This window comes from Rhinolophus ferrumequinum, chromosome 10 (assembly GCF_004115265.2).
Source record: "Rhinolophus ferrumequinum isolate MPI-CBG mRhiFer1 chromosome 10, mRhiFer1_v1.p, whole genome shotgun sequence".
NCBI lineage: Eukaryota > Metazoa > Chordata > Mammalia > Chiroptera > Rhinolophidae > Rhinolophus > Rhinolophus ferrumequinum.
Window position 1 is genome coordinate 23,960,944 of NC_046293.1, and position 16,984 is coordinate 23,977,927.

The following is a 16,984-nucleotide window of genomic DNA, read 5'->3' on the forward strand; positions in this document are numbered from 1 at the left end:
GTAAAATCAGAAGAGATCAGGGAGGCATTCCTGAAGAGTACCCATGGAGGTGGGACAATGTGCTGTCTGGTCTGACTGGTGGAAAGAGGTGCTGGATGCGTGTCCCTTTTCAAGTTGAACTTCTCACTGAGCTTTCCTCATCTATTTCTTAAGGGCAAGGACCATGTCTTTTTCATTCAGTTTTGTGTTTCCATCACATAGCATCGTGCCTAAGACATAGTAGGAGTTCAATAAAAGTTTGTTGTGTAAAAGTTCAAGCTTGATGTAGAGGGCAAAAAGAAAACAATTTTTTTTAGTTTAACTCTACTTAAGAATGAGTAGAATATAATGATGGACAAAACTTGACTGGTAGCGTTCATAATGAATGTGCCTTAATGTTGTTGTGAAGATGATTTCTTAAGCAACATACTCAAACAGGATAAAAGGTAAGCTGGTTTAGGCCTCTGTCTAGGAGTCCATCTCCTCTCAACTCTCCACTGACTTGAGTTTGTTAAAGATATATATATATGAAAGCAAAGGATAAAGGAGGACCAGAAACTGAGGTTATTGGGAGTGGAATGGAGATTAAAAAGTACAGTGAGGAGTGGGAAGATCCAACTCAGGTTTCTGTCCTCCAAAGCCTTGAATTATAACTTAGCACTTAACCTATCAGATAAATAGGCAAAGTGAAAAAACCAGGAAGCTGGAGAGGGAGAAGTATTCACTTAAGAATGAGATGTAAATAGTTAGAATTGAACACACACAGTACTGAGGTAAATTTCTAGGATGTCAGGCCAGACAGAAGTCATAGTGTCCAGGGAATTTATTCCTCCCTGTTCTCACCTGAGCTCCTTTTTCCCACCTCCAGAAAATGTGTAAGAAGAACAGGTTTTCCCATTCAGCTAGTGGGAGAAATTCTGAATTGGACTGTGGAGTAATAGAACTCTAGGGATAGGATAGCCTCCACAGGCCTCAGAAATAGTTCTCTGGAAAGGAGCAAACACAGGCTGGCATCCCTTAACATTGTTGAGCCCAGATACTAACCCCACGGACTATGGGAGTTGGCTTTTAGCATCCCACCCACTCCAAATTCACCCCAAGTTTCACTTCTAGCTTATTTGTCATGAAGCCAAGACTTTAGGAGACTAGTCTGTTGTCCAACTAGAGAGGGAAGGATAAGGGATGCTTCTCCCACGCAGGAAGGGATTTAGATCCGGGCCTCCTGTTTCCTAGGTCTTTTTCCTGTGGTCTCTGTAGACCCTAGTGTCCAAACTCTTGGATTCTCAAGGCGTTCCCTTGGGCCTTGGGGCAGGATTCCCATTCTCTGCCTCTCCATCTCCCTGGAATTTTCCACTGCAGCTGCCTCCGCTCCCAGACACCCCTCCCTGGGCAAAATTCCCGGCTCCCTCCGCCTCGCCATCCTTAATCACACCTCATTCCCACCCCCGGCCCTGAGGCCCAACCCACAGTCCGGCCCACACCCTACACTAACCCGGGTGGTCCCCGTTACAGAAATGGGAGGCCAGGCCCTTACAGAAGGGTGAGAGAGGGTCCCAGGCTATCTCCAGAGCGGGGAGAAAGGACAGTGTAGGGGCCGGTCCCCCGTGGGGCTGGAGTGGGGGGAGTGGCCCTCCTCAAATCCCCATATAAGGCAGGGCAAGCAGTTAGGCTCCCGGATTGGCTGATTCAAATGAGCATTCCACCTGGCAACAGGGTTTCTATTGGCTCTCAGGAAAAATAGGAGGAAGGTGGATGGAGGTTTTGGTGGCGGAGATTGGAGGGGGGAAGGGAATGGAGGTGACCGGAGTGGGGGGCGGTTACCAGGGCAACAGGGTAAGAGCCCAGCAGGGTGTCTGAGACAGAAGGCGGGGCTGGGAGGTGGCGATGTGGGGGGGGGGAGGGAGAGGAAAGAGACTGACGGGGAGGGAGCGAGACAGGGAGACTGGGGGCGGGGGCAAAGGTGGGGGGAGAGGGAGAGAAATGAAGCAAGAGAGTACCGAGATGGAGAGGGTCAGAGATCGTTAAAGACATCAGTGAGTGAGTCAGGGAAACAGATTGAGAGAGCGAGAAAGATCTCAGAGAAAGATAGACAGAGTTCAGCAAGGAACAACCTGGGTGGGGCTCCAAGATTTTTGAGGAGACTGAGAAACCGATGGAAGAGTCAGAAAGAGAAATTGGTAGGTGTGTACCTCAAGGGACCAAAAGATGGTGTAGTTAAGCACTCAAATACTAAATGATGCTGATGGATCAATGTGCCTTTTTATTAAGATAATGAAAATGATAAAAGACGAATAATGATAGACAAATATGGGAGTGTACACACCCCAAAGATACCTTTTTCCAAGCCCTAGTCTTCCACCCCATCCACATTCCTGACCTTTAATACACAGCCTAGCTCCTGTCACCTCCTGAAATCCCAAGCTTCTCAAAATGACCCAAAGATACTGAGACTAAGAACCAGGAATTGAGGATATGTGTGGTAGGGTGGGGCTGGAACTCCAGACCTGGACCCCTTGCAAAGGAGGCAGACATAATTCCAAAAGGTTGAGGAAGATGGCAGCACAGGGGAAGAGAAACGGAAAAAAGGGAAAATAGCACATGAAGAGGAATTGAGGAAAATCAGCTAAGAATATAGGGCCAGGTGAATGATTTGACAGGAACAGTTGTTTGGGGAAGAGAGGGAAAGAGATCAGAGGTGGAAGGGTAGAAGAGGGCAAATGAGAAGCAGGACAGAGGTGACAGAAGAATAAGAGAGACGTGTGTTATAAATTGTTGTTAGGGAGGAGTCTGGGTACAGATGAATGAGGAATAGAAGGACCAGGCAAAGAAAAGTGAGGTGAGATGGGCGGATAAGAAAGGTCAGAGATAGAAGAGAAGAAAGGACACTGGAGGGCCTCTGACTCCCTTCTGAGCACTAGGAGCCTGGAAGGGAGGGACCCAGTCAGGGTCACAAATGTCAGCCTAGAGCAGGACGGAAGGTGGTCTGCTCTTTCTGCTCCCATCCCCTCTCAAGGCCACGCAGAGAATGTAGATGCAGGATGTGAGGGGAAATCCAGCGTGATGTGGAAGTAGTTCCCCACCCTCTTCCTCTTCGTTAGGCTTTTGGTTTCTCAAATACCTGCCCATCCTTTCTATTTGCTCCCCCCACCGTCCCTTGGCAAAATCTCAGGGCTTTGGGGTGGGGGGTGGGGGAATCAGTAGGATTCTGGCCATCCCTTCAGTCCGCCCCCAAAAGACAAGACTCCACATTTGCAGGCAGTAGGTCGGGATTAGGAGAGGTCCCTCCCCGCAGGAACCCCACCCCTTCCCACCTCCTCGCCCCACTCCTTTCTCCGCGACCGTCAGTCTCTCCATTTCCCCCTCCCGGTCTCGTCCTCCCTCCCTCCTCTCGCGCTCTCCCTCCCTTAGCTTTCATCCTCCTATCCCCACCTCTCCAACCTCCGTTTTCATCCTCCTCCCCTCTCCTCTCCTCCCCGCTCCCGCCAGCCCCACCCCTGGGAAGCCCCTCCCGTCGGACAACGCCGCCTTTATAAGCGGGTTCCCTGCTCGGGGGCGGCAGCGGCTGGTCGGCGGCAGCTCTGCTGTTGCGGGGGCGGCGAAACGAGGACCTAGCGACCGCGGCCGGAGCGCGCCGGCCACCACCCGCACCGTCCTTCCGCCTGTCCTCCGGACGGCTGCAGCCCTGCGGGTCCCCGCTCCAGACCCACCCCCGCCCCACCCCGCGCGCCTCTGCCGCCTCTTCCAGAGACCCAGCTTGCTGAGCGGCCGCCGCTGCCGCTGTCGCCGCCGCCGCCGCCACCGCGCCAGGTTCCTGCCGCGGCCACCTTCTGCCGTCCAGGGCCCCTCCGTCCCGGCCCCGGGACCCCGGCTCCCCGCCAGCCCCGGCCCCGGCACCATGTCGGAGAAGAGCGTGGAGGCAGCGGCCGAGTTGAGCGCCAAGGTACGGGCGGGGACGGCCGCGGCCCGGACCCCGCATGACTCCTGGGCGCCGCGCGGTCGGGCTCCCCAGGCCGCCCCCGACGGCCCCATGCTGCCCTGGCGCCGGGTCCCGGTGGACCCCTCTCCGCCCTCCCCCCGCGCCTCAGCCTGGCGCTGCCTACCAGACTCTGCGCGCCACCCGCCAGCGCCCTCTAGCTTCTCTAGCGCCGCTTCTGGCCCCGCTTGGGTCCCCACCCCTCTCCGGGCCAGGCCCGCGCGCCTGGTCCGGGCCGGTTTCCCGTCGGAGCTCTCCGCCCGGTTTCTCCCTCCCTCGCGCCCCTTTCCCCGCGCGTCCGGTTTCCTCGTCTCTCCTTCCAGTTTGTCCTCAGCTTTCCTCGGCTAAGCGGTTTGAGATCCTCCAGTGTAAACAGGACTCGCCCGGGAGGCTGCTCCTCTCTGCTCCTCCCCTCGAGGCCCGACTGCCTCTTCTCTCCTAGGACAGCTACTGCCTCTATTTCCTTGTTTTCCATTTTTATTCCTTGCTTCCTCCATGGCCTTCAGCTTTTTCTCTCCATAGTCCCTCATCCAGTCTCTCCCCAAACCTGAAAGACTCTTGAGTCCCTGAAAATCAGAAGCAGACTTGGAACAGCCTTCGAAAAAGCCTAAGCTCAGCATTTCATAGCCTTGTGTGGAGCTGTCCTTGCTCTCATCAGTTCCCTTCCCTGGCCCCATCCCTTTGCCCTTTCCTCTCTTCTAGCCTTCCTTTAATTTCCCTAGGGAACCTGCTGAGTGTCGCTTTGGGAAATTAATTTGGCCAGGACGTGGAGGCTGGGAGCCTGACCTTGGGGGTGTGTGTGGGGTGCTGAGGAGGTCACAGAGGTCTCCTGGAGGCCTTGAAGTGAAAAGGGGGAGCCAGTGGGATTAAAGACTGTGAGAGAGAGGGCTACATGTGAGATCTGACAAGATATGCTTTGTGGCCTTCCGATGGGCTGTGCGGTCACATGTGATTTCACTGAGTAGGTGTCTTTGTATGTCTGAAATCCAGTGAGTATGTGAGACTGCCCGTGTCAGTTACATGTGTGCATGTGGAGACGTACATGTTCTGGAGCCATGTATTCTTTGTGAGTGTTGAGTGGCTCCACTGTGTTCTTGTACTATCTCAAGTGTGCTAGAATGCCCAAACACCAAACACCAGGCCATGTGTCTCTGGGTCGCGTGGGTGCGCCTCTGTAGCTGTGTGTGTGAATCAGTGTCAGCCTGTGTCACTGTGCCTGTGTTGAGTAAATGAGGCCAGGGAGCTGCTTAGCACAAGACCTGGGTTACATACCCTGCTGGAAAAGAGATCATGGAAGGACAGTGACCAGAAGGACAGGGAGGAGAGGGCCCTGCCCCTTGGACTTTGGTCTCTAGTAGTCTCCCTCTCTCCCTGGCACTCTCTCTCCCACCCTCCCTCCCCCCATCAGCCCAGATGGGAAACTCAGGCCAGGGCCACACAAACCTGGTGCTGTGGCCAGAGAGAAGCTGACTGGCTTCTGGATCTCCAGGCCCAGGATGAAGGGGAAAGCCCACCAGGTAATAGAAATGCCATACTGACCATGTGGCAAAGAAATGAGGACAGCCAAGTGAAACCTAGCTGGAGTGAGAGGGTCAAGCATTCTGCACTCCCCTGAAAGGGAGAAGGGAACTGAGTATCCCTCTAGGCCACCCATTGGCACCAACCCTCTCTCCTATCCCCAGTCCTGTTCCAGAAAGGACACACCCTCCCAGGGTGATCTACTCACACAGAAAATTTTCATCCACATAGAATCAGGTACACAGAGAGGCACACCAGCACCAGATCGGATCACACGGAGACATTGCCACTCAATGTCTGCCAAAGGTGGGGTAGGGAGAGAACTGGAATTGAAATTGGATGGGCTGGTGTGTCCAGAGAGAGGAGACTCTCTCCGGAACATCTCCCTCTGCCACATCAGAATAGGGTATCAGGGTGTGCTTGCTGAGATCTTGGAGTGAAGGAGAGAAGCAGTGCGAAGGGAGGGTCCTCTATACAGCTACCTTCCTCATCTGTTTTCCTGTCCCACCCTAGACATAGACCTTGTTTGAGTCTCTTCATCTCATTTGTCCCACACTCTGCCCATGTTTCTTTTATCTCGCTTGACCTACATCCCTGGAAGTGATTACTTCTACCCTTCCATCATACCGTGCACACTCCCTGAGCTGCGGAGGAGGAAACTACTTGAACTGTTTTTTGAGGGAGTGGGAAAAAGTGAGAGGGGTGTGCCAGGAATCAGGCTAGGGTGCTCTCTCTATTCCTGTGGTATTTGCCCAAGTAGGAGCCTGAGGATTCTGGGAACAGGCACAGAGAAAGAGAGAAACAAAGGCTTCAGAAGCTGGGGGGAAGCTGGGAGGGATGCCCAGGAGAGTACCAGGAAAAGGCCCCAGAGGTAGACAAAAGGCAGAGCAGGGCAGGCGAAGGAGGCGGAGGGACCTCAGGAGGGGGTGGGGCATCAGGGCTGTGAGCAGATGGAGGGAATTTGCTTTGCTGAGCTAAACTTCAGCCAGTGAGGTTTGGAAGAACTTGATGGGGATGGTGAGCAGTTACCTGGGCCATCTAGTCCCCTTTCTTCACTTTTCATCTTCCCTGAGTCTTGGGGAAGGTGTCTGGTCTCAGCCCCTTTGTGGTCTTAAGGACCCTGGGACCTCTGTTCTGACTCTAAGCTGTTCTGGCCACCTTCTCCATTTCACACTCCTCTGAACTCACTGCAGAGGGAGAACTGGGGCTAGAGGGACTTCAAGGCTACAGATCATTTGTAGTGAGAGAAAGGTGACCTCTTTCTCTCTTGCAGGACCTGAAGGAGAAGAAAGAAAAGGTGGAGGAAAAAGCTAGCCGGAAAGAGCGAAAGAAAGAAGTGGTGGAGGTGTGGAGGGGTCAGCAGCTTGGGGGTTGTGACCATACCTGTCCACCATCCCCCACTTCAGTTATTTTCCTGGGAGGCTGGGTCTTGTCTTTTCCTCTGCCTCCTCCCATCCTCCCTGCCCCAACCTTTGGGCCCTCCCAGTGCCCCTTGCCTTTGGTGGTGATGGTGGGTGGAGGCAAACAGCCAGCCTGACACAGCTCCCTGTCCTGCTCCCCATAGGAGGAGGAGAACGGAGCTGAGGAGGAGGAAGAAGAAACTGCTGAGGATGGAGAGGAGGAGGATGAAGGGGAAGAAGAAGGTGGGGATGGGCATGGAGGCTGGGCTCCAAGGAACAGAGTTAGGGTGGGCATGAAGACCTCAAGCAGGGCTGAGGGCCACCACAGGGGGTCTGCTGGAGCTTCCTGCCTTTCCCCAATGACCCATTTCTGGCTCCTCAGATGAGGAAGAAGAAGAAGATGACGACGAAGGGCCCGCGCTGAAGAGAGCTGCTGAAGAGGAGGTTTGGGCTGGGTTGTGGGGCCTGAGGGGCTGTCAGGGATGCAGCAGGGGCTGGGAGCCCTTTGGATTTGGACCCAGATCCCTGTGGTGCATGGGCGGGGCCGGACCTGGGAGGTCCCTCTCCCATTTGACAGCTACCCCAGCTCTTTCCCTCTCCACAGGATGAAGCTGATCCCAAGCGGCAGAAGACAGAAAATGGGGCATCAGCATAAGCCCCCTGCCAATGGGCTGGGGTGGGAGGCCCTCAGGGTCTGGCGGTGGGGGCAGGAACAGATAAGTGCAGCCTCTCTTCACCTGGCTCCTTGATCTGAACCCTGCATCAGAGCTGCCACCCTTTTTCTCCCTAGCCTTCACACATCCACCTCTCCAGACACTGTCCTTCCATCCTCACTCTGCCATCGTTCCACTTCCTGACTTGTTCCATCTGAGCTCCCCAGCTGGTCCCCAATTGCCCCCGTCCCTTTCCTTGCTCTCTTCCTCCCTCCCTCCCTCCCTACCCCGACTCCCCCCCATAGCCTCTCTTTCCTAATCTCTGCTACCCAGCCTCCTGTCCTGCCCATCCTTACCTGCCTGATTCCTGGGTCTCCCTCAGATCCCCTTATGTCAGACAGCGCCAGGCCAGGGTGGGGCCAGGGTTGGGACTGAGCCCCACAGCTGCCCCTCTCCCCTTTTTGTATAATTTAATAAAGAAATGGTCGCGCTTCTGTTTTTAACCTGTCTCCTGCTTTCCGGGTCAGAGGGAGGAGGGAGGATGGCCATGTCATATTGTGTCATGACTCTTTCTTTCTATAAAAAAGCACCCTCCTACCACCCACTACCCAAGAAGACAAGGTCAGCACCAGAGGTGGACGTGGAGCTTAGCTTCTTTGAGAACTGTTGTCTTGTTTTTGGATTTTTAGGGATGCTCCGACCACAGCAATGCATACACACACTTACCTGCTAGCCCACACCAGGTCTAGACACTGCTGAGCCTAGTGGAAAGCTACCAGCCCTATTATGCTGAACCAGGCAATGAAACAGCCTCAGAAACAGGAAGTCCCACCCCTGCAGTGGGAGAGGGCTGGGAGGCCTGGGTCTCAACCTTCTGGGACCTGGAATGAGAGTTGGCCTGGCATCAGAACTGCCCCTTTGCCTGGCATTGAGCAAGTGAGTTCCTGGTCAAGCAGGGGAGAACTCCAGAGCCTCTTGTGGTTCCCAGGCTGGCTGCAAGTGTTTGGCACCCCCCCCTCCACCTCTCCCGGCTGGGCTCCTCAGGCTGAGTGGGGTGGGGAGCAAGAGTTCCTCTCTGACCGTCTCAGGCTTCCTTCCCTAGTACTTCTGCCTCTGTTTTTCTAGAGGTTGATCTCTGTTGCAGGATTTCTGCATTTCTCCATATCACCCTGTCCTCTCAGTTCAGAACCTCTGGATTGGGAGCAGCTGCAAAGCACACAGGGGCAGAGTGTATGCAACTCATTGATGCCACCATTCTTCCCACAAGACATCCATGATTCACCCAGGATCGGGACCACCCACACAGTTTTTGTCTCCACACCATAACTATTTGACCTTGGCAAATTATTTAATCTCTGAGCCTGCCTCCGTTACCTCATCTGTACAATGGGGGACTAACATTTCATGAGTTACTGTATGTATATGTCAAGTGTCCAATACAGTGCCTAGCATATAGTGAAGGCTCAACACAATGTCGCTAGTATCTGTTTTCCCTGGGCTTGCCCTGGGGTGCCCTTCTCTAAACCTACCATCTTTTAGGGTCCAGTAAAGCTTCCTGTCCACCTTATTCCCAGAAGTCATTGTCTGGTTGGGTGGAGAGGCAGGTTTACAGGGGTAATGAAGTTCTGGGAAGTTAAAGGAATGAGGGAGGGGATGAGTGCCAAAGAAAGGACTGGCCAGAAGCAAGTGTGATAGCTGGGACGTACAGAATGTTGAGGCAGTTTACAGAATGGCAAGCGGGTAGTTTCAGGCAGACATGGTTTGGGAGAGAAAGGCAGAAGGACCCGGGCAAAGGGAACAGGAGGGTGGGGGAGGGCATGGAGGGGGTGGTGGGGACACCCAGGACTGAGGAAATAAACAAGGGGAGCGCCACCACAGGGGTGGAGGGTAACGCTGCTGGGAATCAGCCCCCTCAGACTTTCCACTGCGAAGCGAAACTGTGAGCCCTGGGGTGTGTGTGGGGGGGCAATGGGAGGGGAAGTGGGGAAGGTGGAGGGAAGGCAGGACAGGGGCAAGGGCCCTGGGAGCAGCAGACCAGCCTCCCAGCTCGAGACAGCAGCCTTGCCTCTCCTCAGCTCTCTGCCACTGCCCTGCCCCATGCCCTGGGACCCCCCTCGCCCTCCCTCTGGCTGCCTGATCTGGCCAGCTTTCCTCTGGATTCCAGCCTCTAGTCATTGGTTCCTCCCCTCTCTCTCCAGGTCTCTGTCCCTGTCCTTCTTCCTCTAGATTCCCTTCCTCCGCCTCCCTCTTTGCAGACCCTGTCTTTTGTCTGACTGTCTCCCCACTTTCTGACCTCTTCCCTTTGGAGGGCTCAGCTTGGCCCAGGCCTAAAGGGAGATGGAGAAGGCCCAGTTCCTGGTCTTGCTGCTTCTACAACTGCTGTGGGTGGCTCCAGGTAAGGTGCGGATGACCTTGTGGGAGGGCTGACCTCCAGATCCACAGTAAGGGAGCAGCAGGGATCTCTGGAGGCAAAGGTCCTTAGCGTGGGTGGATTCTTCTCATGCTTTACCTGGGGCAGTCCTTCAGTCCCAAAGCCTCTCTTCAAGCTCCCCCTTGGCAGGGAAGGGGCAGAACCCCTGGTCTTCCTCAGGCTTCTTCTCTACTCCTAAGTCACTTGGCTCACGGCCCCTCCCCTTGGCCTCTCTTTTCCACCCTAGTGGAGGCTCCAAGGCCTGGGGCAGAAGTCTCAGTGGTGTGGGCCCAGGAGGGGGCTCCTGCCCGGCTATCCTGCAGCTCCATAATCCCCCTCCAGGATTTCAGCCTTTTTCGAACAGGAGAGGTCATTTGGCAGCATCAACCAGACAGGTATGCACCCCAAACTTGGGCAAAGAACTCCTAAATCCAACAGTAACGGCATCCAGATTCACAACCCAAAGCCCAAGCCAGCCCTTTGTCCCCTCCCCTGAGCTGTCAGTCCCTCTGAAGCCAAGGGCCTTCCTCCCCTGCCTCTATGCACCCTCGGCCATTCCTCCACGAACTGCTCCCCTCATCCCTGCATCCCATAGGATGCCTGCCTCTTCAGCAACGGATCGTGTTGGCCCAACACGAAGGGGAACGGAGACAATTAGTGGTCAAGAGATCTTCCCTTTGGGTGGGCTTCCTCATCCTCAAAGTGTGGGGGGACTGCATCTCCCTCAGGACTTCTTGCCCCTTAATGTCTCCATCGCATCTCTCTCCCGCGCCCAGCCCGGCCCCCGGTTCGCGCCCCGCGGCGCCCTCCTTCTACACGGTGCTGAGGCTGGCTCCCGGGGGCCTGCGCAGCGGGCGTCTGCCCCTGCAGCCCCGCGTGCAGCTGGAAGAGCGCGGCTTCCAGCGCGGGGACTTCTCGCTGTGGCTGCGTCCGGCCCGACGCGCCGACGCCGGCGAATATCGCGCCTTCGTGAGCCTCAGGGACCGCGCCGCTGTGCGCTCCAGGAACCACGCCCTCTCCTGCCGCCTCCATCTGCGCGTGGGCCAGGCCTCGAGTAGGTGGGGGCAGGACGAGGGGCGCCGGGCTAGGAGGAGGACGCCGGGTTCCCCGCCGCCCGGAGGCAGGAAGGGCTGGGCAGAGGCTGTGCTTCTAAGGATGCACCCGAGGCCCGCCAGAGAGCACCCAGAAGGGTAGCGGAAGAGGGTGGGGATCCAGATTGCGAAGTGGAAGGTGCCCCCAGAGAAGCATGTGTGTGGGGGGAGGGCTCTGTAGAGAGATTGTATCACCCCTTGAGCTCCCCTTCCTCCACCCATAGTGGGAGTGCCTGGGTGGAGGAGGGGAGGCACTTCTTGGGGGGAGAGAGGGTGCAGGGCTAGAATGATTCATTTCAGACATCTGTAGCTCAGGGGGTGGGCTCAGTGTGGATCCTCAGGCAAGGCCTGGAGAAAGGGAAGGGTAGACCAAGCTAAGTAAATTGGAGGCAGGGAGCAGGAAAAGTAGGCAGGAGACTCTGGGCATCCATTTTAAGCATCTCCAAGTGCCAGGCACTGAGATGAAGGGTGGGGTGAGGGGAGGAGAAGACAAAGAAATCTACAGCTTGATGCCTGTTTCCAGGAGCTTCCACCTTAGTTGGCTTGCTGTTAGGAAAGTGTTTGCCCTGGAGCTGATCAAACTTTCTTTATCCTTGCCCAGTGACTGCCAGCCCTCCAGGGTCTCTGAGGACCTCCGATTGGGTCGTTTTGAACTGCTCCTTCAGCCGCCCTGACCTCCCAGTCTCTGTGCACTGGTTCCGGGGCCCGAGCAGAGTCCCTGTCCAGGAGTCCCCCTATCACCACTTAGTCGGAAGCTTCCTCTTCCTGCCCCAAGTCAGCCCTTTGGACTCTGGGCCTTGGGGCTGCATCCTCACCTACAGAGATGGCTTCAATGTCTCCATCATGTACAACCTCACTGTTCTGGGTAACTCCTCCAGTGTGCCTTCACACTTGACCACAAGCCCTTCCTGCCCCGTCACCTCCCTCTGACTTTTGGGTCCGCAAAGCAGGTCTTTGGCTTCTAATGCCACCTATAATTACTCTGGACCTCACTGCCCAACCCCTTTCTCCCTCCCGTTGCAGCCTTTCAGTTACCTTCTCTCATTCACGTCTTTCCCTTGGCCATCCAGCCTCACTTGCCAGCCTTTGGTCTGCAGCTGGCCTAGCCCACATCCTGGGTTTCTGAGCCACCCCAGTTCATCCACCTTATTCTGCTCCTTAAAACTCAGCAGAGCTGGACCACCTCCTTCACTCTGCTGCCTCCCTTCAATGCAGACTTAGCGCTCCAGCGCCTCAGTTACCTCTGCTTTAACTTTGAGTTCCCTTTTCTCTCCAGGTCTGGAGCCCCCAGTCCCTCTGACAGTGTACGCTGGAGCAGGTTCCCGGGTAGAGCTGCCCTGCCACCTGCCTCCTGGTATAAGAACCCAGTCTTCCCTCACTGCCAAGTGGACCCCTCCTGGGGGAGGCCCTGACCTGCTGGTGACTGGAGATGATGGAAACTTTACCCTTCAACTGGAAGCTGAGAGCCAGGCCCAGGCTGGGACCTATATCTGCCGCATCAATCTTCAGGGGCAGCAGCTCAGCGCCACTGTCACTTTGGCAGTCATCACAGGTCAGCCCCTTGTGGGAAAGCAGTAGCTCCCATCCCAGGGGAGCTGGGACAGGGAGGGAAAACTGGCTGGGCAAAGACTGGGAAAATCCACCTCACGATGCCAGGCCACAGGACACAAGTTTCAGAGGCTGCCCCTGGTAGCCTCCTCTTTTCTCGCCCCCATATTTAAAGAACTGGAACTGAAACTGAAAATCTCCCCTGAGTCACTAGATGAATGTTCCATTCTTATCTAAGGGGATCCCCTGCTGTGAATTCTGGGGAGGGTCTGAGAAGTTAGAGAGGTGGCAAAAGTTTGAATGGTTCCAAAGGGGTGGAATATATTTCTAGAATCCTTGTCCCACTTTGGGGCCATGGCTTGGGTTAAAGTTGCAGGAAGTGGCCTGGATTTGGGAGGAGTTAATAAATCAGTCCCTCCTCAGCAAATATTTACTGAGCATGGGCTTATCAAGACAGTGTAAAACAAGCACACATTAAAAAAAACAACCAACTCAGAACTCGGAAAATGTGTTGATTGATTGGTAACTATCAGCCATGACATCTTGGCTATGTCTGCAGTACTCACCTGAGCCCACTAAATAGTAGCACCACTACTTATAGAGGTGCTTAATAATGTATATTGGTTGAATGAATAAATGAATATGCTAACAAATAATACATCTTCTGAGGGCCAATGCTGAATTTCCACATGCTTCCTGGGTATCTCTAGGTAGATATTGTAGCTACACCTCAACCTCACTCTGAACCCCATCTTTTTTCCTCATGCCCAATCCTCTTGCTGACTTAGCCCGTCAATAACTCCACTGTCATCCCACACACCCTGAAACATGGCCTCCTCCTTCCACCATGTCCAATCAATCACTATAGCCTACCAATTCTTTCTGTCCAAGTCCTTCTTGAGGGTCCACTGTTTTGTGTCTTTTTCCCATGCTAGCTCATGACAACTCCATGGAGTTGTTTTATAGAGAAGGAACTTTCCCAAAGTCACACAGTTGGAAAGTGCCAGACTTGGGGTCTAAACTCAGGTGTCTGTGTCACCAAATTTTCAGGTTTTGTAAACCAGGCGCAGCTCAAGGCCCTTCATTGTTTGTCTCCTCTTAGCCACAGAGTGTCTCACTGTTCAGCTTTGAGATACTCTGTCTCTAGTTTAGTTGGTCAGTTCACTGTTCTTCAAACATTCAGAAAGGGGGAGAATTCATTCGGGGGCACCACAAGGCAGGGGCACTGATGTGAACCAAGTTGTGGAAGCAGGAAAAGTGCAAAGTATATTAGGGGCCAACTCACCTGACAATATTGGGCGTTCTGAGCATTTGAGTAGACAGTAATGTAAAAGAATCTGAAATAAAATTTATGTGAGCCTTCTGGGCCAGTGTGAGTTTGAACAGTCCCCTGAAGGCAGTAGGGAGCCTGGAAAGTTTTTGAGCAGCAGAGTGATCTGACCAGAGCTTTGTCTTGATAGGATTAACTTGCCTATGGCTCTGATCTCCTCCCCTCAACCTCACCCAATCAGCGCCCAGGAGAGAGAGAGCAGGGCAATTGAGACTTGGGAGTTGAATCTATGGTATCAAGTAAGGGGGCTGAGGCCTCAAAAGATCTCTTCCCTCTAATGTTTTCAGTGACTCCCAAATCCTTTGGGTTACCTGGCAACCTGAGAAAATTGCTTTGTGAAGTGACTCCAGCATCTGGACAAGAGCACTTTGTGTGGAGCCCCCTAGATAAGCCATCTTGGAGGAGTTCCCCAGGACCCTGGCTGGAGGTGCAGGAGGCCAGCCTCCTTTCCCAGCCCTGGCAGTGTCATCTGTATCAGGGGGAGAGGCTTCTCGGAACAGCGGTATACTTCACTAAGCTGTCTGGCCCAGGTTTGAGACCCCGCAATGGCATAGCCCCAACTCCAGACCAGTCCTCTTGATCCCACTTTCCCGCCCCTTCACAGCTTTTTTCTTTTCAATCAGGGATTTGACCTTCAGCTCTTGTCTAGGCCTGACTCACTTCTGCCACTAATAAGCTTAGTGATCCTGGACAAGTCCCTTAAACTCTCTGGGCCTCGTTGTCGTTGTCTGCATCTGTAAAATATGAGGGTGTGGCAAGATGTCAGTTCAACTGTGACCCTATGCCTAATACTGTACTTTCTCTGTAGGTGCCCAGCACTCTGGGAGAGTCCCAGGTACCCTAAAAACAGGCCATCTCCCTATCTTTCTCACCCTTGGTGTCCTCTTGCTGCTCCTTTTGGTGACTGGAGCCTTTGGCTTTCACCTTTGGAGAAGACAGGTGAGCTACCCGCCCCCCGCCACCCCTCGTCACTGGCTTCCGCTCTCCCTAGTTCTTGGAATGTTGTCTGGCTCCCCTTCCTCAGGGAAGATGACGAAGGTGAACCTGAACTTGCCTTTAGAGCCCCTTCTCCTTAAGCTTCTGCACTCCAGGGACCCCTTGAGCCTAAAAAACTCAAGGGAGTCTTGAGGGGCTGAGAAAAGGCCTGGGATTAGATAGGGAGGACTGGGGGCTGAGAGAGAACAGATGGACTCAGTATCCTTCTTATACCCTTTCTCTTCATGCTTCTCTTCCTCCTACCTCTCTATGTCTTCCTACAGTGGCGACCAAGAAGATTCTCTGCCTTAGAGCATGGGATTCACCCACCTCAGGCTCCGAGCAAGATAGGGGATCTAGAGCAAGAACCAGAGCCGGAGCCGGAGCTGGAGCCTGAGCTGGAGCCAGAGGCAGAGCTGGAGCCAGATCCAGAGCCACAGCAGCCCTGACCTGGAGCTGAGGCAGCCTGCAGATCTCCACAGCACAGTCCAAATAAACTCCCATTAGCAGCAAGCCCGAGTCTGGCTCCTTTTTTTCCAGTGAAGGTTCTTGTCTCTCCCCAGCCTCTGGGGCTTCCCTTCTCCCACCCTAGCCTTCCGACCTACTTTCTCCAACCCGGCTCTCTTAACTTCGCCTTTTTGTTCCTGGCTTCTCCATGATCCATTCCTCCTTGGTCTCTTTCCTGCTCTCTCTCTCTCTGTCTCTCTCTCTCTCTCTGTCCTGGGTAATCATTTTTCTGAAGCTCCAAAAAGCCCTCACCCCTTACCACTACAGCCCTTTCCTCAATCCTGTGGCTCACATCGTGCTGGCTGACCTGGTTTCCTTTATATATTTATTCCTGTGGCCCACCCTACCCCACCCCACACCCAGCTCTACTTCAGCACTGTTCTTGACCCTCTAGCTGTACCGTGCGCACGCGTGCTCACACACACACATGGAACAACCCTACCATGTCAAGTCTTCCAGGAGATCAGGTCTTGCAACCTTTCTGGGCCTGAGCTGAGGTTCATGCCTGTCTCTGCCCCACCCCCTGTTCCTGAGCTCTTCGGGCCCTATCTCGTTCCTGGCATGAGAACACACTGCCACCCAGTGGTCACTGTGTGTCACACACTACTGGAGGTCACTAGGTAGGCTGGGGCAGGCCCGAGATTAGCAGTGCTGTGGACAGGGAGGCACATATCCCCACGTGCAGTCACTGCCTTTGTGGGGTGCACTTGCTATGGTCCACATAGGAGTGCGCACCCAGCAGCTGTCAGATGCCCTGTGCACCCACCAGGAGAGGGACTGAACAATACATGCCTTGGGACACAGCCCTGGCCCTGGCAAGGTTATAATCCAAGTCTGACAAAGGAGGGTGCTGTGAACAAAGACCCCACATGGGGGAGAACAGCCAGCAAAACAGCTGGCTGCTGCTGCAGCTTTGGGAGTCAGGAGACCTGGTTTCTGATCCGAGCTGTGCTGATGTGACCAGAGCTAATCGCTCTGAGCCTCAGTTTACTCACCTATTAAATGGGATGATAATAACCCACCCAAATGGGCTGTTGAAAATATCGGATAATAAATGGGCCTGGAAAACTGTGACATGCTCTTCTATGTGATGTATTTGTCTGATCATCCATTTGTGAAGGGGGAAGCAGTCCTGCTCTGGTCATAGAGCAGAATGATATAGAAGACCCATCAGCCTGCCTGCCCCCTTACTCTGTCTCTGTCTTGGAGAGAACATTTACCTGGGCCATGCAGACCATCCTTCAGCAGAGCACACACACAGCCTCCGCCTGCAGAGGCCCCATAGGAACCTAGATCTTCACCTGCAGTGTGTATAGGGCTCTGGACTTTGGCCACAGACGGCTCTGTCAGGGAACTTTAACCCCAGGTAGGAGTGAAAAAAATATTGAAAGAGTGGGAACAAGTTTGCAGGAGGCCCCATGTTTTAGTGGGGCAGGGGTTTCCTGGACTTTTTTGTGGGTGGCATTTTTCCTTTCTACTAGGTAACATCCTATGCCCTTTGGGTTTATGAGAGTAGTCACTGAGGATTCACCACTGTCTATACAGGGGCTTCCCCATGTTTATACACAAAGGGGACAGGGAGGGGAAAGGGGCAGAGGGA

At 54.2% G+C, this 16,984-nt stretch overlaps 2 protein-coding genes across 4 annotated transcripts; both read left to right on the top strand.

Annotated features, from left to right (window-relative positions):
- The first annotated feature begins 3,354 nt into the window (after nt 1-3,354).
- Nucleotides 3,355-8,026, top strand: PTMS (parathymosin). The gene is made up of 5 exons (XM_033118444.1): nt 3,355-3,919; nt 6,744-6,815; nt 7,035-7,113; nt 7,253-7,314; nt 7,475-8,026. The coding sequence occupies exons 1-5, from the start codon at nt 3,875-3,877 to the stop codon at nt 7,523-7,525; spliced, it is 309 nt and encodes a 102-aa protein (XP_032974335.1). The 5' UTR covers nt 3,355-3,874; the 3' UTR covers nt 7,526-8,026.
- Nucleotides 8,027-8,390: 364 nt separating this feature from the next.
- LAG3 (lymphocyte activating 3) lies at nt 8,391-15,384 on the top strand. 3 transcript variants are annotated; one of them, XM_033117557.1, is made up of 9 exons: nt 8,391-8,459; nt 9,722-9,918; nt 10,181-10,328; nt 10,710-10,987; nt 11,626-11,889; nt 12,301-12,576; nt 14,190-14,432; nt 14,711-14,841; nt 15,162-15,384. In XM_033117557.1, the coding sequence occupies exons 2-9, from the start codon at nt 9,861-9,863 to the stop codon at nt 15,324-15,326; spliced, it is 1,563 nt and encodes a 520-aa protein (XP_032973448.1). In that variant the 5' UTR covers nt 8,391-8,459; nt 9,722-9,860; the 3' UTR covers nt 15,327-15,384. The 3 variants fall into 3 exon arrangements, with proteins under 3 accessions (XP_032973448.1, XP_032973447.1, XP_032973449.1); XM_033117556.1 differs by lacking the exon at nt 8,391-8,459 and having other exon boundaries at nt 9,521-9,918; XM_033117558.1 differs by lacking the exons at nt 8,391-8,459; nt 14,190-14,432 and having other exon boundaries at nt 9,521-9,918.
- Nucleotides 15,385-16,984: the final 1,600 nt, after the last annotated feature.